This window comes from Heloderma suspectum, chromosome 7 (genome assembly GCF_057233095.1).
Source record: "Heloderma suspectum isolate Gila_16-S chromosome 7, 16-S_ref, whole genome shotgun sequence".
Taxonomy (NCBI): domain Eukaryota; kingdom Metazoa; phylum Chordata; class Lepidosauria; order Squamata; family Helodermatidae; genus Heloderma; species Heloderma suspectum.
In genome coordinates, this window is record NC_139464.1 from 72,580,540 (window position 1) to 72,604,994 (window position 24,455).

At 42.3% G+C, this 24,455-nt stretch overlaps 1 protein-coding gene across 1 annotated transcript in view; it reads left to right on the plus strand.

The window, feature by feature from the left end:
* The first annotated feature begins 4,968 nt into the window (after positions 1-4,968).
* The window catches only part of TAFA2 (TAFA chemokine like family member 2), a 77,954-nt gene continuing 58,467 nt past the window's right edge, over positions 4,969-24,455 (plus strand). Inside the window, exon 1 of the mRNA XM_084810614.1 lies at positions 4,969-5,074. Within this exon, the coding sequence (XP_084666740.1) occupies positions 4,969-5,074 (106 nt within the window). The remainder of the gene's footprint in view (positions 5,075-24,455) is intronic.

Here is a 24,455-nt window from a genome sequence, read left to right on the forward strand (position 1 = left end):
GGCATTTTACATGACATTAAAAAGAGCCTTTGAGCTTTCCTTGAGCAATTTGTGCTGTGTGTGTCAATGCAGCATAAGACATATAAATGCACCATTTGTAAATGGAATGTACATTCTGGCTAGGATTTACTTTTGCAGTGCAAGGTAACCAGAGGCTTAAGGCTATCATTGCAGCCCATCTGTGGATTATAGTTCTCAAGGACCAAGGTGAAGCCTGGGTCAGGCTTCGGGCAAAAACTGACATTACTTTATATCCATATCTAATAGCTATGCCTTTTCCCCTTCATTTCCTCTAAAGTAGGTGTAGGATCCCAAATCTGGATCTTAAAAGCTTCCTACCCCCACACTAGGATCCCAATCCAGATCGGGGGGCCCACACCTACTCTACAGGAAAAATGGGGGGGGGGGAGCTGAAGCTGCTAAATACGGATTTAAAGTAATGATCGTTTTGCGTCACAGTATACTCTTCATTTCATCCACCATTCTCAGCTATAGTTTTCCAGGAGCTGGGTATGCCTTAGTGCTGCCCATTAGTCCCATGTCATATGTTTCCCTGAATGGCTGGAACAAACCACCTAGCGCCCTCCAGATATTTTGGACTATACCTCCCATTAGCCCCATCCAGGAATGCCAGTGGTCATGGATTATGGGAGTTGTTTTTCCTCCCATCCTTTACAGTGGCTGGCTAGTTTAAATTAATTTGTTAAATTCTGGTTTCCCCTCTCTTCCTTGGTTCTTGGACTGTCTAGCTGATAATGATTTCTAGGTTCAGACCCTGAGGGCCTCCTACCTCTGTTTCATAGAAGGTTTCATACCAGTACTGCAGCCTGGAATAATTTCACCATCTGTGGAACTCTTAAAAGCTACAGGAGATCCTCAGAGAGTAGGACTGGTAACCCTATGCCTTTTAAGCTCCCTGATGCACGTTATTCTGGCTTCCCTTCCTTCCTGCCATAACTTCCCTTCACTCTTTCATCACTGGGCTATAGGGAGGTTTGACTCCAGCCCAGTTTCCCATTTGGCCACTTGTTCCTTCAAATGCCCATCTTTCCACAAGCTCCACCTTTTCTAATACCATCGTACGTAACCTAGCGCCCTCCAGATATTTTGGACTATACCTCCCATTAGCTCCATCCAGGAATGCCAGTGGTCATGGATTATGGGAGTTGTAGTCCAAAACATCTGGAGAGCACCAGATTGCCTACCCCGATCTAATGCCTCTGTCTTCTCTGACTCACTTTCTACTCTCTCTCTGAGAGGCGATAGAGGGCAGAATGTAGTAGCTAGATTGGTAGAAATCAGAATATCCTTAAAATTAAAAGAATAGTTTGTTTAATCAGCTTTCCCTTTTAAAACACTCTTTTCCCTTCTGATTTTGATAGGCAGTGGAATATGTTCTTCTGGCGGATGGTACACTTCTTATCCTGCCTAGCATCAGTTTTTCACTGATGAAATGTGACCTGTTTGGGTTTTATTTTCATATTTTTCTCTATTTGAGTATACTGGCTTTACAGCTCTTTTGAAATGACTTTAGAGCTAGATTTGAAATGACTTTATAGCTAGATTTCATTGAATAGTATCACTGTTACATGATGGTAGAATGTTTTCTTCATGCCTATAATTTAATAATGCCTGGATTTGTCAGTCTATAATACAGCAGAGGATGATGTTTACAGCAGTCAAACATTCAGCTGACTCATTCACCCATTTTTTTGCTATAGATGCTAATAACAACACATGCGATAATGTGTGAAATGATGACTTACAGGAGAAAGGGTGGAAGCAAAGATCATCAGCTACAACAGATAAAGGGTGTCCCCCCCCCCCAAAAAAAATGTGTACACTAAGCACAGAGGTGAGGTTACCAAGTGGTAGGCTTTGCTGCTTGAAAACTTACCTCAACTGACCGCTTAATTAATTAATTAATTACACTTTTCTACTACCCAATAGCCAATGCTCTCTGGGCGATTCACAAAAATTAAAGCCACAAAATACAGCATAAAATACAATATAAAATATAAAAACTTAAAACTACGGTATAGAAGTAAAAGTACTCTATGACTTGAATATATGAAGCTGCCTTATACTGTCAGCCTGTTGATCCACATAGCACTGTCTGTTCTGACTGGTGGTGGCTATCTAGAGTGTCCAGAAGAGGACCATCTTTCCCAGCCCTTCTACCTGGGATCCTCTTAAAAACTGAAATGTTTGGGACTGAATCTGGGAACTTCTGACTCCAAGACATATGCTCTACAAGTGTGATGTGGGCATGTGGCCCCTCCCTGCTCAGAAACAAAGCTGTTTTCCTTGCCAACTCATTTACTAGACAAAATTTTTATTCCCAATCACATTATAAAACTGCTTAAATACAAGTCATGATTTAGAGCAGGGATGGGGAACAGCAGGAAGGGCAAAGGATAGGCGACATTCATTCACTTTTTTCCCTTCATTGCTTTTATATAACATTTGTTCTGGCTATCATGTTATATTGAGGGAATTATTAACAAAGATGACATTCCTGGAAAAGTCGTCAGATTTAACACTGCAAAATATTTTCAAGCTTTACAGCAAGGGTACACAACCACAGCATGCCGCCCTCCTGGGCCTTCATTATATCCCCCCCCCAATTCCCCCTTAGTGATCTCTTTATGCAGAACACTTTTTTCCTGCTGATGTTAGGAGTCAAGAAAAAGCAATGATCCTAATACAAATCACTATTTCCTTATCTCTGCTATTAGCAAGGAAAGAACTAGCTGTATCAGGATTGTGGGGATGTGTATATGCATGTCTGCATATACACATATAATTTATATGTACAGTGCCTTGCATAAGTATTCACCCCTTTACAAGAATAAATGTATTCTCGCCATTACAAGAAAAGTAAAAAAACAAAAACGCCCCTGTGATAGGCTACGTAACGATTAACGTAGCCTATCACGGCTGACTTTGCAGATCTAGCCGTGATAGGCTACGTTAATCATTACGTAGCCTATCACAGGGGTGTGTTTTTTTTTTCTTTTGAAGTTCGCGGCCGGGGAGACGGGGCGCTTCTCCCCGGCCTGAATTTCGGCCGGGAGAGGCGGGAAGCCTCCCCCCCGGTCTGAATTTCGGCCGGGCGAGGAGGGAAGCCTCCCCCCCCGGCCTGAACTTCGGGGGGAGCAGCGAAGCGCCTCCCCCCCACCGCGAAGCAAGCTGCGAGACCAGGTAAGTGACTTTCGTACATCCCTATTCACCTTCCAGCAGCTCAGTGACCCTAAACACACAAAGTTACACTGGTGTGGTTTAAAAACAAGAACCTGAATGTCTTTGAATGGCCCAGACAAAGCCCAACCATCTGACTTATTGAGAATTTGTGGCAAGACTTGAAAATTGATTTTCACCAACGGTCCACATCGAACCTGACAGAGCTTGAGCAATTTGGCCAAGAAGAATGGGCAAGAATTGCAGGATCCAGATGCACAAAGCTGGTAGAGACTTAGCCCAAAAGACTCACAGCTGTAACTGCTGCCAAAGGTGCTTCTACCAAGTATTGAGTTGGGGGTGAATACTTATACAACCAACAGATGCCAGTTTGTTTTTGTTTAATTAACTTCTGTGCTGTAATAAAAATATTTTGCGCCTTCAAAGTGTTAAGTTTGTTGTGTGAACCAAATGGTAAAAATGCCAGTTAAATCCATTTTAATTCCAGGTTGTAACACAACAAAATGTGATGTGGAAAAGTCAAAGGGGGTGGGAGTGAATACTTACGCAAGGCACTGTGTGTGCATGTGTGTGTGTGGTCCCGACCTCTGAGCCAGCGTTCCAGGCAGCCCTCAGGGCCATAAAGGGTGTGAACCCCTGATTTACAGACTCTTCCTGTGAATGTGTTCTGAATATGTGCTATTTATTCAGCAGCAAGTATATTTAGGATTGCAGCTTAGACTAAAAATTAGGAATCACCCTAATGATTATTCATGTGTTTGCTGTTTTGTAGTGTAGCACAGAACTACAAATTGTGAGAAGCATCCTGGGAAGATGGGCGCGTTAACATTAGTGCAGAAAGCTACACGTGTGGCTCAAAGCCCATACCTGTCTCTGATCAGCCATGTAGCCTTATGGGGGCAGAAGTTACCTGCCTTTTTTTTATCAGATGCACTACATCAACACAGTCAATCCTGTAATTCAGAGCTACCTGAACATGTGTACTGTAGTATGTATTGTTGCTTTACACTAGACGGGGGCAGTTTTGTTACAGTCCGTTGCCCCATTCGTTTGACCTGTGTGAGTCTAGATCAGGGGCTAGGAAATCTGTGGCCTCCCAGATGTTGCTGGACTACTCCCAACAGCCCCAGCCAAAATTGTAAATGGTCAGGGATTATGGGAGTTGTAGTTCAGCAACATCTGGAGGGCAACAGGTTTCCCATCCCTGATCTAGGGGAAGAGACTTCAGTGAGGAATTAAAAGGGCATTAAGGGTGCAATCCTATGCATGCTTAGACAGAAAAAAGTCCTACAACGCCCAGCACTCCCCAGCCAGCACGTTTAGACATTTTTTTTCTGACTAAACATGTATAGGATGCACCCTAATAGCCTTTTCCCCACATGGTATCCACCCTCCCCTTGTTATTATGTTGGTATAGTTAAAAAGCTAGCATTATTTGGGCTTGTGCCGTGGTAGCATCAAGAGGGAAGTCACCCCCTTTGCTGTCGGAAAGTATTGCCTACTCAGCTGAACACATGTAGAGCCAATATTGCAGCATTTTCCTTTTGGGCTAAAACGCCAGCTCAAGCAAATGAGGCAAGTTTGATCTAACTCTCTGGTAGGGCAGATAGACTAACATTCTGCCATCCATGCAGAGTGGCTGACACAAGGTTACCTGTCACCTATCTTAGTAATGCATTTTAACTACTTTTATAAAGTTGGAAAAAATAATAGATTGAATACTTCTGAACATTTTTCATTTTGTGTATTTTACTTTTCTCCCCTAGGATGAATAAAAGATACTTGCAGAAAGCAACAAAAGGAAAACTGCTAATAATAATATTTGTTGTAACATTGTGGGGGAAAATAGCATCTGGGGCAAACCATCACAAAGGTAAGAAACTGCATGGCATTGCATTGTATGGTACTCATGTGGCATTAATTTGCAGACTGCTTAAGACAAAGTGATCTAACTTAAAAGCATTTTTAAAAAATCATAAAATGATGCAATTGTTTTTTGTTCATTAGCTTCTTATGGTTTGGTTAATGTAGGAATCAGTGTTGAGAGACATTTCCTATATGTTTACGCCAGTTTCCTACAAATTATTTCTAAAAAAATGTTATGCTATGCCCATGCTGTTTAATGAATTCCTTTTTTCTTTATCACCATATTTTCTGTTTTGTTATCTGAAGATGGTAAACTTGAGAAACTGAATGAGGTTATAATAAAGTTGTTTCTCATAAAAAACAAATGCTATACATGAGTTCATGAATTGAGCCCCATAGAAAACATTCCTCAGTAACATGTGTGCTGCTGTAGCATCCCAAGTATATATGCAGATGAACTGTGTGAACAGAGTGTGTGGGCGTGCTCAGTAGTTTTGTCTGTTTTCTCTAACACCTAAGATAACTTTTTTCTGTAGTGTCTATAGAAACAGGGCTTTCCCTTTCTGGCAGTGCACTCCTTCAACTGGCACTACAGAATTATGTTTGAAGTTTGACAGGTTCTACTCTAGAGAGAGTTAACTCTCTCTCTCTTTCTCTTCTCTTTCACTTTTATGACTAGGGACCCTACTCAAGGGAACGGTATCCCTTGATTTATGGCTTAATAGGCAGAAGCTCACCAGTTTTGCCCGAATCAGAAGATGCTAGAGATGCTACTCATAGGTTTTGCTGTACGATACAGTTATGAAGTTTATTTCTTACTTTGTGGGGTCTGTACATTCTCCTAGTCAAGCTTTGAAAATTTGATTGCATAAACCACAGTGATTTAGTTAACAATATTGCAAATAAAAAGGGAGGGAGGGTTTGGCATGAATATGGACCAAACTAGACAAGAGATGGAAAACCCATGATACAATCTCCTGTTTCCATTTTTCTTGGAAGTCATTGCTGAAGTACAGGGGGAGAAGGCAATTTTGATTAGGGTTGCATTGCTGGGGAATGGGTTTTAAATTCTTCTGTACCCACCCTGCAGCTGGTTTTCTGATCTATCTAGCAGATCCTGGAATCACTATGAGAACCTCAATTATTGGGTGGTGTAGAAATGTAATAAATAAGTAAATAAATAAAATGTTTGACCCGTTGCAGAAAACATAGAGTGCTATGGCCTCTATTCATATTGGGCCCTCTTGTGGTGACTTGTAAGTAAGAAAGAAAATGCTTGGAAATATGATCATGTGCCAGGATTGATTCTTAGCACAGGGAGATAGTTAGCAGCTCAGATTCAGAAGAGGAACAGCCAGAACCGGGGGGTGCATTTTCCCAAGCCAGTTCAGATATGGGTAGGCATGCTTCTCAGGTTACTAACTCCCAGATTGCTGGACCTGAAGCCCCGCCTTGCACCCCTCTGTGAGAAGCTGGGAGGAGGATGGGGAGGAGGAGGAGAGTGGGGGCTGTGACCTAAGAGATGCTAGACTACAGCGCAGAGCTAAGAGGGAAACGTCAGGGGTGGAGCTCAGACAGTCGACCAGTTAACGATGAGTGAGAGGTGACATAGGGAAGCATCACTGGAAGGGCAGGACATCCCTCCCTAAGTCAGTCTAGCCAGCAAGCCTCACTTCAAACTTCAGGCAACATCGGTGTTCCCATGATTTGAATCCCCTGGAGGCATTCCTTTGTAGCCTGAGAGTTTTCGAGGATTTGCATTTGTAATGAACCTGTTGATAATGAATTAAAGGCCTGAGACTGAAGCCTCTTTATTTGTGTGTGTGAGTGCATCAGGAAAGAGAGGGCCCAAGGGAAACATGATATCATGGATTTTTGGTATTTTGTCGTGTTGGGTCCTAAAACAAATTATTGTGTCTCTGTAACCTAAAGAACATTTTATAATGTTGCTAGTGAAATGCCAGATAAGTGTTTAGTCAGAGTTATTAGACTTCCAGAACAATACCTCTTCAAAATACATAAAATGCTCAAAATTTTAAAATACCAGGGTATTTTGCAAATAACTGAATTATTGTCTAAGATAATAAGATTCAACTCTACGGGCCGATCTACATTGCACCTGCCATCGCAACGAAGTCGGGGTCCTGTCAGGTTAAACGCACTCACATTAAAACGTGATTATCCACACTCACCCATTTTCCCTGTTGGGGTTCTTGATCGAATGTGCGAGCTCGGTTCACACTCGAGAGCTGCACTATTTTCCTGCTCTTAAAGACAGCGACTCTCATTGGAGGAGCAGACACTCTCTTTGTTTCTGCTGATTCCCTGCCCACTGTTCCTCTCTTCCTCTATCCCTGTGTGTGTGTGTGTGTGTGTGCGCGTGTGCATGTGCGTGTGTGTAGGGATGGTGCGAGCATCCTGTTGGGGCCCAAAGCCCAGTGAGTGCTTGTCCCTTGCTTCCTGCACTGAGCAGGGGGTTGTTCTCTCCCTTCAAATGACACTAACTTTTACCGCCTTCTATCCCCTGCTTTGGCTTTTTTTTTAAAAAAAAATAAGGATCACAACTGAGTGCCTTTACACACACTGCCTTCCCCCCTGTCCCCCCTTCCCCCCCACATTCTCCCGGTAGTTTAACTGGTGCTGTAACATTTTATCATGGCCCCCATCCTGGGCACTCACTTACTTGGGAGTAAGCCACATTTAACTCAGTGGAACTTACTATTGAGTAGACATAAGATCACCCTGTAAGTCTGCAAGCCTCGAGTAAGCCCCATTGAACCCCATAGGGTGCTCTGGAACAAAAGAGGACATTGCTTCTAAGCTTGGTGGGATGGGGGATCAGAGGTGTCTCCCTTCATTGCAGCGAGGCATTTTACCCTCTACTCCCTCTGATGAGAAATGCAGAGGCAGGAAACACTCAGGTTGGGGGGGGGAGGTTGCTTGTGTCTTCAGAGACTGCCCAGTGAAGAAATTTATGCTTGTGCATGGAGGCATCAGGCTGGAGAAGCCCTATTCTTCGAAGATTTGAAGATCTGAAGATTTGAAGATAATGCCTTAATTTAAAAAGAAAAAAGAAAAAAAGATTACTTACAGAGTGATCTTATGTCTACTCAGTAGTAAGTTCCATTGAGTTCAATGTGGCTTACTTCCGAGTAAGTGAGTGCCCAGGATTGCGGCTGCAAGAAAACATTACAGCACCAGTTAAGCTAGAATGGGGGGGGAAGGGTAGGGGAAGGCAGCGTGTCTAAAGGCACTCAGGTGTGATCCTTAATTTTTTTTAAAAAAGCCAAAGTAGGGGATAGAAGGAGGTGAAAGTTTGTGTCATTTGAAGGGAGAGAACAACCCCCTGAAGCCTGATTCCCTTGCGGTCGTCAGTCTAAAATTCTGGCCAGGGCTGACCCTGCTCAGCTTCCCAGATCAGACAAGAGCCAGCAGCTCTAGCCCTCTGCTGGTTGGTGATAAAACTTCTAGTGCTAAGGAAGCTTTGCTATCAGTAGCTGGAAGAGCAGATGGGGGCATCTAGAGGTGTGATTGGACAGGAGGGAAATACAAACACCGCCATATATGGACAGGCATGGGAGGGGACTATGACCTTATAAGGTAATGAACACAGAAGAGCAGAGCACATGAATGGGAAATACCGGAATATCAGGGTATTGAAAGCGGGAGCACAGAAGTGGGAAATCCCGGTCCCAATTCGAGGCAGGTCCTGTGTAGTATGAAAGACGAGCGGTGAAACCTTATTGGAAGCGAAAGAAAATGTAAGTGTAGATTGGCCCTACGTTAGCATGTTCCACTAGCCGTTGCACTACCACTAGCAGAACAACTAGCATATGCAATACCTTGCTTAATGCAGTCATAATGAGTTATGCAACTTCTTGAAGAACGCCTTGTGAAACAGCTTGTGCAATACTGTAGTGAGTTTGTTGGTGAGCAATAAGGAGGAGTTCACAGCATTCCCATATGCTGTTGGTAACTACCTAGAGACTTGTGTAGCTTGGCCTAGCTGGCAGCTTTATGGTTAATAAGGAGACTGGACCTCTCACACAGGCTAGTAAATTACAGCTTTACCTTGAAGCTGTTTATGCCAGCTAGATGATGTCAGCTCCTAGATGATGAGATAGGTTTCAATTCCTGTGGGAAACAGGAGCCTCCCTTCTCCCGAGAAGAGAGAGTGTTTCTGTGTGCTAGTCTGTCAGCTCCTGAACTAGGGAGAAACCTATAAAATCCAACCTGCAGGCTTTGTGCTTTGGTCTTGCTCCATGGGGGAAAGCGCGCCATCAGCCTGGAGAAACTTGTGGCTCTAGGAATGACTACTCATCTACCTTGAGGACCCAGATAGACACCCAGCTATGACAGCTTCATGGGCTGATGAGAGGTGTGAGCTTCCTTCGCATATTTATTCTGCATCTATTTTCTATCAATAAACGGTCATCCTTTTGCACAAGCAGCCTTGTTTCATCTTGGAAATCCAAAATATTCTATTTTAACTGAGCCCCTGATAAAATCAGGACCCAAGAGCAATACAAACACCTTGTGAAATGACTTGTGCAGTGGCTCGCGCAAGTGGAATCAAAGTATTGAATTGACACTTGCACATGGATCAAAATAGGGTATCTTCAAGCACTAGATGCTTTATGGAATGACAGCATTGCACACAAGCCTATGTATTTGTAGCCCAAACAGATAATATCATCCAAGTGAAGTCAAGTGGGCCTTAGGAAGCATTAGTAACAACAAAGCTAGCGGAGATGACAGTATTCCAGCTGAGCTATTTAAAATCCTAAAAGATGATGCTGTTAAAGTGCTGCATTCAATATGCCAACAAATTTGGAACACTCAGCAATGGCTGCAAGACTGGAAAAGGTCAGTTTACATTCCAATTCCAAAGAAGGGCAACACCAAAGAGTGTTCAAACTACCGCACAATTGCGCTCATTTCACATGCCAGCAAGGTCATGCTCAAAATCCTACAAGCTAGGCTTCAGCAGTATGCGAACCGAGAACTACCGGAAGTACAAGCGGGGTTTCGAAGAGGTAGAGGAACTAGAGATCAAATCGCCAACTTTCGCTGGATCATGGAGAAAGCAAGAGAATTCCAGAGAAACGTCTATTTCTGCTTCATTGACTACGCTAAAGCCTTTGATCGTGTGGATCACAACAAACTGTGGCAAATTCTTAAAGAGATGGGAGTACCAGACCACCTTACCTGTCTCCTGAGAAACCTGTACGAGGGTCAAGAAGCAACAGTAAGAACCAGACATGGAACAACCGAGTGGTTCAAAATTGGGAAAGGAGTACAACAAGGCTGCATATTGTCGCCCTGCTTATTTAACTTATATGCAGAGTACATCATGAGAAACGCTGGGTTGGATGAATCACAGGTCGGAATTAAGATTGCTGGGAGAATTATCAACAACCTCCGATATGCAGACGATACCACCCTAATGGCAGAAAGCAAAGAGGATCTCAAGAGCCTCTTGTTGAGGGTGAAAGAGGAGAGTGCAAAAGCTGGTTTGAAACTCAACATTAAAAAAACTAAGATCATGGCATCTGGCCCTATCACTTCCTGGCATATAGAAGGGGAAGAAATGGAAGCAGTGACAGATTTTACTTTCTTGGGCTCCAAGATCACCGCAGATGGTGACTGTAGCCATGAAATTAAAAGACGCTTGCTCCTTGGGAGGAAAGCTATGGCAAACCTAGACAGCATAGTAAGAAGCAGAGACATCACCTTGCCGACAAAGGTCCGTCTAAGCAAAGCTATGGTTTTCCCAGTAGTAATGTATGGCTGTGAGAGCTGGACTATAAGGAAGGCTGAGCGCCGAAGAATTGATGCTTTCGAACTGTGGTGCTGGAGAAGACTCTTACGAGTCCCCTGGACTGCAAGGAGGTCAAATCAGTCCATCCTAAAGGAAATCAACCCTGAGTGCTCATTGGAAGGACAGATACTGAAGCTGAAGCTCAAATATTTTGGCCACCTAATGCAAAGAGAAAACTCTCTGGAAAAGACCCTAATGCTGGGAAAGATTGAAGGCAAAAGGAGAAGGGGACGGCAGAGGATGAGATGGCTAGATAGTATCACTGATGCAATGAATATGAACTTGAGCACACTCCGGGAGAGAACGCAGGACAGGAAGGCCTGGCGTGCTATGGTCCATGGGGTCACGAAGAGTCGGACACGACTGAACAACAACAAATACTATTATTGCATAGTAAATGCAGATTTTAATCATCCATTGATTGCAGCTAGTTTTAGTCTCCCATTGACTATCATCTTGGTCTGGATCCAACGAGCCCTTTAGATGCCATCTTCATGGGCTTAGCAAGTGCAGCGTGGCTTCTTCTTTTCCCTAATAATAGGCCCTCACAGTCTATTTCACTTCATTCATTTATTACGTTTCTATACTGTCGAGTAGCCAAAGCTCTCTGAGTGATCTAAAATGACTAAAAACAAACAAAAAATACAGTATTGTAACATAATATGAAAATCATTTACATACAAACATATAAACACACACACACACACACACACACTTTTAACAAACAACAATACGAAATCTCAGCAGTCATTAAAAACCCTCTCATATGCTGTTAAATGTCTGAGAGTAGAGGGAAGCCTTAACCTGGCAGCGAAAAGATAACTGTGCTGGTACCAGGTGCGGGTCTCTGGGGAGATCATTCCATAATCAGCGGGTAACCACTAAGAAGGACCTCTCCCTTGTTGTTGTCCTCCGAGCCTCCTTTGGAAGAGGGCCTCGGATAATGGGTAGGTTTATGCCAGGAGAGGCGCTCCATTGGGTATTGCAGTCCTGAGCTGTATAAAGCTTTATAGGCTAAAACCAGCACCTTGAATTGGGCTCAGAAATGTCCCACCAGCCAGTGGAAGTGGGCCAGAACCATATTTATATGTTTGTACCTTCTGGTCCCCATTATCAATCTCGCTGTTGCATTTTGCTCAAGGTGCAGTTTCTGACCCATCTTCAAAGGCAGCCCTATGTAGAATGCATTGCAGTAATCTAACTTGCCATTACTACAGCAGAGACTATGGAAGCCAGGTTGTCCCTGTCCAGATAGGGGCATAAGTGGGTCACCAACCAAAACCAGTAGAGGGCACTCTGTGCCACTCTGTGCAGCTTCAAGTGACAGAGATGGCTCCAGGAGAATCCTTGAGCTACAAACCTGTTCCTTCAGGGGGAGTGCACCCCATCCAGAACAGGTTGAGCACCCTCCATCTGGTCAAGAGAACCACCCAATAACAGCATCCCAGTCTTGTCTGGACTGAGCTTCAGTTTATTAGCCCTCATCCAGTCCATTGTCTCATCCAGGCACTGATCTAGCACATCCACAGCCCCACCTGAATTAGATGAAAAGGAGAAATAGAGTGGCGTGTCATTAGCATACTGATGACAATGTACTTCAGAACTTTGGATGAGCCCACTTAACAGTGACCCCACTCAATGTTAAATATAATGGGGGACAGAATCAACCCTGGAGAATCCACAGGGCCAAGCTATACCCCCAAGCACCCACAAATTATTCTTGCTTACAAATTACCTTCCATACACCCACACTTTTCCTGGGTCTTTCAGGCCCAAATCCAGATAGGGAAGATGGAGTTCCTGGAACCAGCAAAGATATCTCACATTGTCTTGGGCCTGTATTCCTTTGTGAAGCAGCTGAACCTTACTGTATTACTACAGGAATTCTCCTGTGAGTTAACCCATGCCTGTTTGTTGCTTGTAAGCAAGCACAATTTGTGATATTACACAACATCATTACTGATCACAGGGCACGTCTGTTAAGGCATCAACCTAGCTTTCTATTTTCCTGGCTTTGTGGAGCTTTAGCCAACATGAGATATCGTTAACTCTGATCTTAAACCAGCAGGTTTTTTTTAATCACTGAATTTCCTTGGTTTTTAAAAAGGAAATTTCTTATTATGGTGTTGTGAAAAACACACAAACACAAATAAGTCTTAACTGAGTAGATGTGTACAAATGAATAGATATGTTCCCTGTCCCTGCATGTTCAGATAGCTTACTTTTCAGTAGGTCTGCATAGGATTCCAGCATAGCTTTTTACAGTTTCCTTCCTCACTTCATTCCCTCACCCTTAAAAATTATCTCACTTTTATCTCAGTTCCCTGCTCCCCCTCCCTCACTGTCATAATGCTGGCAGGAATAGTAGAATTCAGATCACTGGAGTGAACTAGCAGCATTCTAGCTTCAGAGTGAAGCTGAGCATTCCCAACATAACTTTGCCAGGAGTTGCTGCCATTAGGGATGGCACAGGTGCCTGATTCAGTCTGGGAATCCGGCAGACCTCCTGCCCGCACCCCTGAGCTCTGTTCACCGAGGCCCTGCCCCCGCTTGCCCCCGGCCCGCGCTCAGCAAATGGCCTGCACTCACCCCGGCAGCCTTGTCGAGTTTGCCATTTTTTGAGAAAGAAAATGGTGATTGCAAACATGCACAAATTTGCACACCCACAAAAATGCACATTTTGCGAATGCACATATTCACATATGCACGAAAATGTGTAAATTACGAAAAATGCACATTTTCGTAAACACACTAATGTGTGCCTTCGCAAAAATGCACATTTCACACATGAGAATATGCACATTTGCAAAATGTGCATTTTCGTGCATACAAAAACATGCATGTTTTTGCAATTGCCTTTTTTTTTTTTTTTAAGAAATGGCGACCATGGAGCTCAATGAGGCTGCTGGGGTGAGTGCAGGCTGCTTGTCGAACATGGGAGGGGCTTGAGCGTGGTCCAGGGACTGGCGAGCAGGGGCTGGGCAGGAGTCCAGAGAACCCAAACAGGTGAGTTCGCACATCCCTAGCTGCCATAGGCTTTCATAGGGCTGAAAAAACTTGATAATGTTTAAACTGCTGCTCAGAATTTCACCAAACCAGTGAAAGGCACACCTCTTCAACAAGCCTGAATGAAGTATTTGAAAGAAATATATGATATGCCAAGCCGTACCTTGAGTAAAAAGTATGAATGTGTCAGTTTTCAGCACTTTTTAACATGCTGTATCTGTGGCAATTTGTATGGGATTGGTTTCATATTTTGCACAATTGTAGACTTCATCGGGTAGATTTATGGATGGCAAGTGTCATTATTAGCTTTACAGATGTCATTTTTATAAGCAGTAAAATTTGCAGCTTATAATGGCAGAACCTTTTTTTTTTTTTTTTTGCAACTCACCTTAACTAAAGGGGTACTTCTGTGCCCTTTCAATGAATGATATCTGTGAAGTTGCCCTGATTGAGGGAGGGGAGGGAGAGTTTGTTGGGGAGCAGTATGGGTGATGGGAGAGGGAAAAAGCTGGGAAAGCCTACTTTCTTAGTTATTCATCTTCTAGACTTCACAAGTAAGAGTAAAAATATTCCTATTAAAGAATGAGTGGCCGTGCTGTGCTGCAAGTGGCATGAGTAGAAGGAACATGTCTCACCCTCAGGATTGCCAACCGTTTACAGGCCCTGTAAATCTGACTTTAGCAACACCCTGAGACACAAAATTTACCTTGTGAAGCTTTTCCTACTACATTATACTCTTCACTAGGAAAAGCTTTGCTTGCTTAATTTCTGAATGCCAGGCTGCTCTTAGCCACCATTGCAGGGCCAGTAAAAAGTCGACAGCCCAAACATTTCTGGACAGGAACAGATGGGTATGTAACATTGGCTATGATAAAGGGTTAGGTCTGTCCTCTTAGTGGCCTCTTCCAGATTGTGCTGCTGTCTGCTCCCCAGCTTAATAGACTAATAGGGAGAGAAGGATTTCACTGTATACATACTGTAAAGGTAAAGGTGTCCCCAGCAGTCGTGTCCGACTCTAGGGGGTGGTGCTCAACTCCATTTCTAAGCTGAAGAGCCAGCGCTGTCTGAAGATGCTTCCGTGGTCATGTGGCCATGACTGAACACCGAGGTGCATGGAACGCTGTTACCTTTCCTGCCAAAGCGGTACCTATTTATCTGCTTGTAATTCCTTGCTTTTGAACTGCTAGGTTGGCAGGAGCTGGGACTGAAGACGGGAGCTCATTCCAGTGTGCAGCACTCGGGTCTTGAACTGCTGTCCTGCAGACCTTCCGGTCTGCAGCTCAGTGTCTTAACCACTAAGCCACCGCAGCCCCGGTATAAATACTGTAATGTGCACCTAATTGGATCACTCTCATACTCTGGATATGATTTCTTGCACATATGTCAAAAAGGTTGGTTACCATTGTACTAAAACTTGCAAAGGAGAAGGTATGTCTGTGTGTTTCCTGAAAAGTTCTTGTGATTGAATGTCAGAAGCTGATCTATGCTGAGTTCAGTATGTGTTGTATTAGCAGATTAACGTAACCGGCTGAGCACAAAGTAGCATTGTTAAAAGTCAGCAAGGCCTGATGAAAATCTATGGCTGCCACAGACTCAAAGAGTTGTATGAACAGGTTGTAAGAAAAATAGGATGAGTAAATTATTCTTACAATCCTGCATTTAGACTTAACATAGCTTAGAACCCTAGGGAGTACTTGTAGGTTCAAGAAGCTCCAAATGTTTTCATGGCAATGGTCAACCTGTTGTTTACTTGTTGTTTACTTGATAGCAGGTAATGTTGTATCCTGTTGTTTACTTGATAGCAGGTAATGTGGTTGTATATAGCTGCAATACAACATCACAGGATATAGCTGTCATAAAAGTGTTTTTGTCTACAAGGTGATTTAAAGAAAATGCTCATTTATGCTTACTAGAAGTCATTTCCTCATTTTAAGTTAAAAAAAGAACAGCAAGAAGAAATAGTATTTCTTGATACAGTGAGCAGTATCCAGTACAGTGACAACGCTAGCGTAAACCAACACTAGTGCAACTTCATTAGTGCTTGCTAGGGAAAGGAAAAAAGTAACAATTTGCTGCCTAAATTTGGCATGAAATCAACACTTTTTCCCTTTGTCTAGCAAGGGCTAGAGACATTGCACTAGTATTTTTTTAAACTGGCTCTGTGACAGCATTGGATACTGTCCAGTATTTTTTTTTAAGATTCACACATTGCCTCAGTGTTTATTTTATTATTTAATTAACTTATACCAAAAGTGGCCTGTAGATATTACATGCATTAGGATGCAGAAGCAAGACTCAGGCTTACCGTGATCGTCCCACCATGCATAGAACCTTCACTGTGAACTAGGAGTGATGTGAGCAGAACTCCGCATACCAATCTGTCTGCACCTTTGGTTCCTGCTCACATAGGTGTTCCCACTGAAGTTTTTACAGGCAGTAGAGAAAAGTATGACAGTCTAGAAGTTTCTACCATGACTCATCCCATGTAAAACCTGCACACTGTGTTAATTGGACCTTACTCAGATAAAATTTACACCAGTTTTTCATGTGTAGAACACCACAGTTACACCCTAAAACCTCCTTAGAGCAACCATGAGATTAAGGCAGCCTTCCCCAACTGTGTGCCCTCCAGAAGATTTGGATTACAACTCACATCATCTCTCTGACCATTGCCCATGTTGGCTGGAGCTGATGCAGGTTGTCTTGAAGGCACCAGCTTGAGGAAGGCTATCTTAATGGCCTGGATACTCCTACATCAGTGAGAGTCTGTGTTACAAGCATGCTTCCACCATGGATTTGACATGCTACTCAAGAATATAGTTGCTACATAATTATATCTTTGATTAAGTTGTACATGCCTGTATTTCAGATTTTGAGAGAGCTGGATAAGATTGTGGACTATTTTTCTATCTTTTCATTTCTTTGAAATGTTATATTTCTAGAATTAATTGACTACACGCATATATACCAATCAGCAATTTAAATTTCTTTAGCCATTTTTCCTGTTTTGTAGGATTAAACTTTCTCTTGATCTTGCCTGACTTAGACTTTTCTAAATGCTTGGATTTAAGAAGCTGATATCATGCTTACTCAACTGATTATTTTTCTATAGATTAAGCATTCTGTAATATAGGGGAAAGACCTATTTTTTGAATTCTATCACTCCAAGAAGTAGAGACATATAGTTGACACCAATCCCAACATCCTGAACTAATGGGACCTGTAGGCATGAAATTAAAGACATCTTAGAGAGCTGTTTGGAACATGGCCTAGTATTTGGTGCAGTCTAGCCTAGATGACATTATGTCATAAGATCTCTACCAATCTACTCAGAATCTTAGAGATAAGGACAGGCTCATAGCACACATTTGTCTTTCATCTCCTTAACAGGACCTTTTTTTCTTAAGCAGAAGTAGATGATATGGAAAACAGGTAGCTGCCAACAAAAGCTTGCATTTGTGCTGTCCTAGGCCCCATTTACACGGAGACGCTTTCCAACACGATTCAGTTTAAAATGACATTCTCATCCATTCGGATTTGCTCTTCCCGTGGCACACGCAGCCAATTAAAGCTGCTTATACTTGATGGGGGGGGGGCGCTTTCATGTGGCAGACTGCACAAGAAACTGCATTAGTCAGGGCATATGTGGGTGGAGTCTTGCAGCATCAACAACACACTTCCTTCTTTAAAGTGATTAAACTTACGCATAAGTCTGGTGCAGCAGATAAGGGGAGATTTAAAAACAAAAAGACGAAGCAACCCCCAATTTACCCTCTTGTGCTGAGTAAGTGCAATTGAAGACATTGTGATTTACTTCTGAGTAAACATGTTTATTCAGGCTGTTTTCAGCTAGTTGTTCCTTGAGGGCGAATATGAGTACTTGTGCAGAAGGGGATTTTTTTTAAAAAAAGAGATCTCAAAAGCAACATGAAAGCAACTCCTTTCTCAGGAGTAAGGCTTATTTGGGAAAAAACAAAACACAGTCAGTGGAGGGTGAAGCCAATTCCTCTCCCTGGATTCACGCTCTGCTGACATAACTTTCCCTGTCTCCTCGCAGCGCTGTTCTTCCTAGCTGCTGCCGAAACCAGTATCGCAAGTTCAGGTCACACAGACTTCCAAACTGCACTGAAGCCGGTGTGACAGGAAAATCCATCACAAATGACTTTGCAAAACGACAGGTTTTACAGCATGAAAACCTGCTGTTGCTGCAGAGAGGGGGGAATATCATGTGCCATGACCATGTGTGAGGCACAGAAACATGTGTGAGGCGAAGCAAATCCCCCATGTAGATCAGGCCCTGGTAACATCTAGTATATCTGACAAGCCTCATAATCATCACCCTTTATTACTCAGAGACCATCTTAATGGTAGGCACCTCCTGCCTGCAAAGGTTACATGGCCCCACCCATAAGCATACAATCCAGTATCCATTGCAGTCCTCACATTAACTATATCCCCTCAGTCAGCTCATAGTTGTCTGTCATACAGAAACTGAAAATCTTTTCATTTAAATACCTAGTTCTGCTATTTAAAGTCATTTTTATTGCATCTTTTCATGGTTGTTGTCTTTTAATTCTGTGCGCTTTTTATAAAATATTGTATGTTTATTCTTTAATATATTATTGGGTTTGGTTTTTTGTAAGCTCTTGGTACCTATTGGTAAAAGAAAGGGATATAAATATTAAACAACAACAATAACAAGCAGCGGTCATAGTATTGCTGTGCCTGTCCAACCAGATTTTTGTTAGGCAGATTACTGGTTAGTGGCCCAGGCTTATCAGTTGATGCTGTTAGGAGCTTTTTTTATGTACTACCTTGAGTATATTGGATAGAAAAGCCATCAGAACTTGGGCGGTTTGTATGGAGGGTAAAAAGGGAGCAATTTAGGGATAGAGACAGTAGCAAATAGAGAGCTGACAGTTGGTTGAAGGCTGGAAATACCTTGAGGTATAGAGTGCCTTTTTCTGGAGAATGGATGACTGCCTGGGAGGAACACTTGCTGTTTGTCTCCTCTTATGCTCTACCTACACTCTGCAAATGCCCGAAGGGCTGTCATGCAGAAGAGGGCGCGTCCTCATTCTCTGCTGCCCCAGATGGCAGGAATAGTTCTTATGGGATTAAGTTACAAGAGGATGGATCTTGGTTGAACATTAGGAGAAACTTTTTAGTGGTAAGAGTAGTTCAATGATGGATTCAATTACCTAGAGGAAGGGTTGTTTCCATGGTGCCTGTGGGAAGTGATGTGCCCTTGGATACCTCTCTTGGCACCAAACAGCCTCCATGCCCCTCCATATTTATTTATTTAATCTAAAATTCTTTTTTAATTGGAAGGGTGGCCTGTTGCAGAGTGAAGCTCTGCCCTCCAACACCATATTTCTTTAGATTCAAAAGAATGGTTTTGTGTTTTGGAGCTCAGCCCACATCTCTGCACTTAGGTTCTTGGGCAAATTACTTTTCTTTTAGTCTCACCAGTTTGTGTTCTAGAAAATGTTTGTGGTTGGATGCTCCAAGCATGGCAGCCATTCTGTGAATGGGCAAGTCCCCATTGGTGGCCCTTTTGTGAGAGTGCTCATGACATTCTCTCAAAATTCCAAATGCACCCACTTACTGAAAAAGGTTGGGAACCCCTGACCTAGGGAGTTGCTGGTCAATCTGTCACACTGGGAGTCTTCAAGCAGGGGCTGGTCAGACATCTGGGGATACTTTAGGTCTGGATTTCTGGCATCAAGCAGTGGTTGGACTAGATGGCTTTTATGGTCCTTTCCAGCTCTGTGATTCTATGTATATTGGTAAATGAAGCAAACATTACAGAAACACCATACATCTCACATATTCTCTGCCCCGAAGGAAATCTGGGAATTCACGGCTGGCCCAGCCTACCTAGTTATTTTAAAAGCTGGACCCAGCTTACCTAGTGATTAATATCTTGTAGTCTCAGTGTTTAACCTTTCGCTTGTGTCAGGGTCTCAATATTTAATCCTGAGGAAAAATTATTTTTAAATCTATACTTTCTCTGTTGGAGGGAGGGAATATACTTGGCAGGGGGATCCATTTATGATTATTTTTTATTATAACTGTTGTTCTTAGAGGTCAGAAGGGGAATGTAATATTAGTGTGAGTCAGGAACTCTATTTCCCATTATTAGCCTGTCCTGCTGGGAATGTCCCCCTTTCCCAGCAGTTCTGGCTTTGAAGTAGGAGGACTGGAAAAGTAAATGAAGGTTCAAGGGCTTGGATGGAAGAAGGCTTTAGCTCAGGGAAGCCCATTGCTCTTTTGGACTCTCCAATTATATTCATTTATTTATTACATTTATATCCCACCCTTTTTCTTCCTTAAGGAACAAGGCAGCATAAATAATCCTCCTCTCTGTTTTATCCTCACAACAAGAACCCTGTGAGGTAGGTTGGGCTGAGAGTCTGTGACTGGCCCAAAGTCATCCAGTGAGCTTCCATGACCGAGTGGATCTCTCGACTCCAACACTCTAGCCACTACACCACACTGGCTCTCCAGTTAGAGTGTTGAAGGCCTGAATTGAAGGAGATTTGAAACTTTGATCCCAGGTAGGCTTTCTACTTTTTTGTAAAGTCCCCAGAGCTTGGCCTAGAGGTCCAATCTGCAGGGTGGAGGGGAGGCTTGTCACTTTACTAAACTGACAAAATCGGGGCTGATCTAGTATCATCACATCTAGTTTTTAAAAGCATTAGCTTTCTCATTCATAGTTTGTATGGGTCTTTCCCAGTATTACCCTAATAAATCACTTGTTTGGATTTCATAGAATCATAGAAGAGTAGGGTTGGAAGGGGCCTATAAGTCCATCAAGTACAACCCCCAAATCATTCATGGCTGAGTTAGGGGAATACTGCAGTTGAATGCTAATATTTCTGTGGGGGGGAAGGCAAAATTAGTAGTTGAGGCCTCAGTTAAAAAGTTTAGGCAATGAAATGAAAAGTTTGAGCAGATTCATTAGACCCTAATAATTCTGTATCTGGGGTTACATGCTTAATTCATTGACCAAAGTGTGTGTGTGTGTGTGTGTGTGTGTGAAGTTAACCTGTAGCTTATGGTTCTTGGATTTCTTGACTGATCTGCTCAATATATATTTTGACTCAGCTCTCTGTCAATGATTCACTTACTACTAATTTTAGCCTCATCTAGTGTGCACCATCTGCAAAATGGGTAATTTTTTCTAGCCTGGCTTCTAAGACAGGCTACAAAAATTTGCCCATTTTACAAATGTGTAATTTATTTCTTGATGACATCTACACATATATGCATGTTATATGTTTTGTGACTTGATGTGCCTGTGGATGAGATCATTTGTTTGAGTTACTGGTTCTGCAAATATTTCTAGTTCTTTTTTTGTGCTTGTGGCAAATCACTCTGGATTATGGCAGATTGATAGCAGTGATCTCATATCATCTGTGGAGGCCTCCCTTCTTCCTGATTTTGAATTCCACCCCTGACCATGGAATTAAGGTCTGTAGTACTGCTCCTGCCTTTGGTTGTGGACTCTACCTGGTGGCACACTGAGCAGAAAAAGGCATTGTAACCATAGAGCTCATCAGCACCTGACACTTTGCTCTGAATTCATCATATTCATGCTGGAAATGTGGCACCCGTTATACTGTACATTCAGATGGTTGCTGTTTCATTTCACCCAAACTGTCTGAATCCAAATCAAGGGGTTTCAAACAGCTGTAATCTCAAATGTGCATAGTGATCTACTATATGGTCTACATCACAGTGTTTCTATGGTGCCCTGCTGATTTCATCTTATATATTCTCTCAGATTCTGTTATCTTTGCTCTTCATATACCTGGCAGATGTTCTGGGGCAAGTAATGCAATTAAGCATCTAAAAGTTTCCCTTTTCCAGATGCCTTATTTTCCTCACTAGTCATTCATTAGTGACGGCACGCAGAAGAAATGTTCTGTTTTTAATGTTGAGTACTTTGGATTTCTTGCTTTCCCTTTTATGAAATTTCACCAGCTAAACCAAGCCATTTTCAGACTGCCTCAGAAGACTTTTTTTTCACTGCTATTTTTTTTTCTAGATAATGGAAGTTTGCAAAAATTGGCAAAGTTGGCAGAGACACTGAAGAACTGTTTCTATTTTGTGGGCCCCATCAGACCTACAAAGACCATTTAGATTGGTCTGTTGAGGGTGAAGGCAGATGTACTACAACAGTAGGACCCAAAGTGGCTTCTGTATGTATAGGCAGTTCAAAAGAAAATCAACTCATTCTATGTTAAGTATGCCCTGCCTGCCTGCCTGCCTGCCTGCCTGCCCTTTACCATTGTTGCTGCTGCAACTTACTCCTTTGACTAGAGAAAGTTACCCAAGCACTCTGTTACCCAGATGGTTGAAACAGGACAAAGCTGCAGCAGTCACATGAAAGGACTGCCTGCTCTTCCCAACCACAATATGCAGCAGAGGGAAGGGTGTATATGGCAGCTCTTGCTTTCTTGCTTTGAGAGATGCTGCTTCCTTCTGAGTCAGGCATCTGGTGGTGGAGCGTGTGCTAACATTTCTAAGCTGGATGTAGAATAAGGTGGCTCTAGAAGGAAATAGCCAGATGAGCGAGCAGGAAGGGCAAGTACCAGAATTTGATTTGCTGGTGAGCATGTCTTTTCACCTGTCTTTTCACCAGAGGAGTCAGGCCGACAGAGTGGCTGAAGGACACATGGTGAGTCTCTTCATATTGTGCCTGTGTTTCACTTCCTCTCTTCCACCTGTTATCAGCATTACACATACGTATGCTATTCTCTTTGTTTGCATGACGTAACCTACTTTTTGACATGATAGCCAAGACTGGATTGTTGGTAGCCACTAGGAGCAGCAGGTTAGCTCCAGAGGTGACCAGGATGGCAACTCAAGAGTTGAGACTGGCCTGTTTGATTGCTGAGTAACATTTCAAAATAATAATAATAATAATAATACAACAACATGAGAACCAATCTGTGCAAGTGATGTTGCTAAAAGCAAACATAATAGTAGCAAACTATGGGTCACGCTTCATAAAACATGGGTCACGCTTTAACTGACTTCATAAATGTCAGTTAAAGAAAACTTTCCTTCAAAACCCAAGACTTGGGTCCCTTTTGGCTTATAACTCCAGTCTAATGAGTCTATTTACATTTATGTAGGCCATGATTTATGTTTGTTGGTCCCATGTAAGGCTTCTAAGAAAATACACACTTCAGGATAACATGACTGGTGGCAAATGGGAGAGATAAAAAATAACCATAAATTTGCTCTTGACTATTAGCAGTGCTTCTCCAAATCTCTGCTGTAATGTCTCAGCAGAGCTACATGAGTGACTACAACCTATTTTTATTATTTTGCTTCACAGTTGAAGGTTACAACAGCTTACTTTTAAATAACAGCAAGGCTGTGATCCAGACAAATACAAGAAGTGAAATTTCCTAAGGGGAGATATGCATATTCTGTCTCTACACTGGGAGAAAGTTTATCTCCCATAGTGGACATATACACCTCTTTCTAGGGATGAGTGAATCTCAAATTGCTTTCTCTCACATTCAATTTTTTCAAAATCTCAAATTCATTCTTTCTGAATATGAACATTGTGAATTTTGGTAAATTCTTACCAGAGATGAACTGAACTGAAATTCTCACCCACATGCAGCAGGAAATTCAATAAGTACAGCTATTCCCAGCATGGAGAGGACCAAAGTGTTGGTGTCAAACTTGAAAGCCCTAAAATACTCATGGGAGTGATTATCTAAAGGAGCATCTCTTTCCGTGTGTGCCTGCCTGAATCATTAGATCATCTTTGCAGGACCTTCTCTGGGTGCCTCTACCGAATGAAGTTAGGCAGGTGACAAGAGAGAGGATCTTCTCAGTTTTGGCACCCTGCTTATGGAATGCTCTTCCCAAGGAAGCTGACCTGGTATCCACATTATTATCTTTTTGGTGCCAGGCAAAGACATTTGTTTTCTCTCATACCTAAAGGCATTTTAGGTATCTTAGATTCTAGATTTTACAGTTTAGATTTAGCATTTTAAGGTATTGTATATAATTTGTATTGTATTTTTGTTTATTATTGGTTGCTATTTATTGTGCATTCTTCTAGTATCATGTAATCCACACATAACTTCTGTTACTGGGTGGAGTGAAAATATAATAAATTAGGTCGCAGTCCTATGCTGGCTGGGGGATGCTGGGAGTTGCAGGACTTGTTTCTGTCTAAGCATGCATAGGATTGTGTCCTTAATTAATAAAAAAAAATCTGTAATATAGCTGAGCATTACAAGCTGGGCAAATTCATATTCAGGTAAGTTAATTACAAACTTTGGTGACATCTCTAAAGAGAGCAAGTCTACATTTGTTTATTTATCAATTTATTTTAATCAATTTATATTCTGTTAACTATATCAAAAGAGATCTCTAAGCAGTTTACAGAAACATATTAAAATGCATAATTACAAATGCAAAAATTCATCTGTTAAAATGTATCAAATTATTTAAAATATTTTAAAACCAGGGTTAAAAGCACAACGATTAATAAGAGACTAACCGGGAAGCACAATCATTCAGGTAA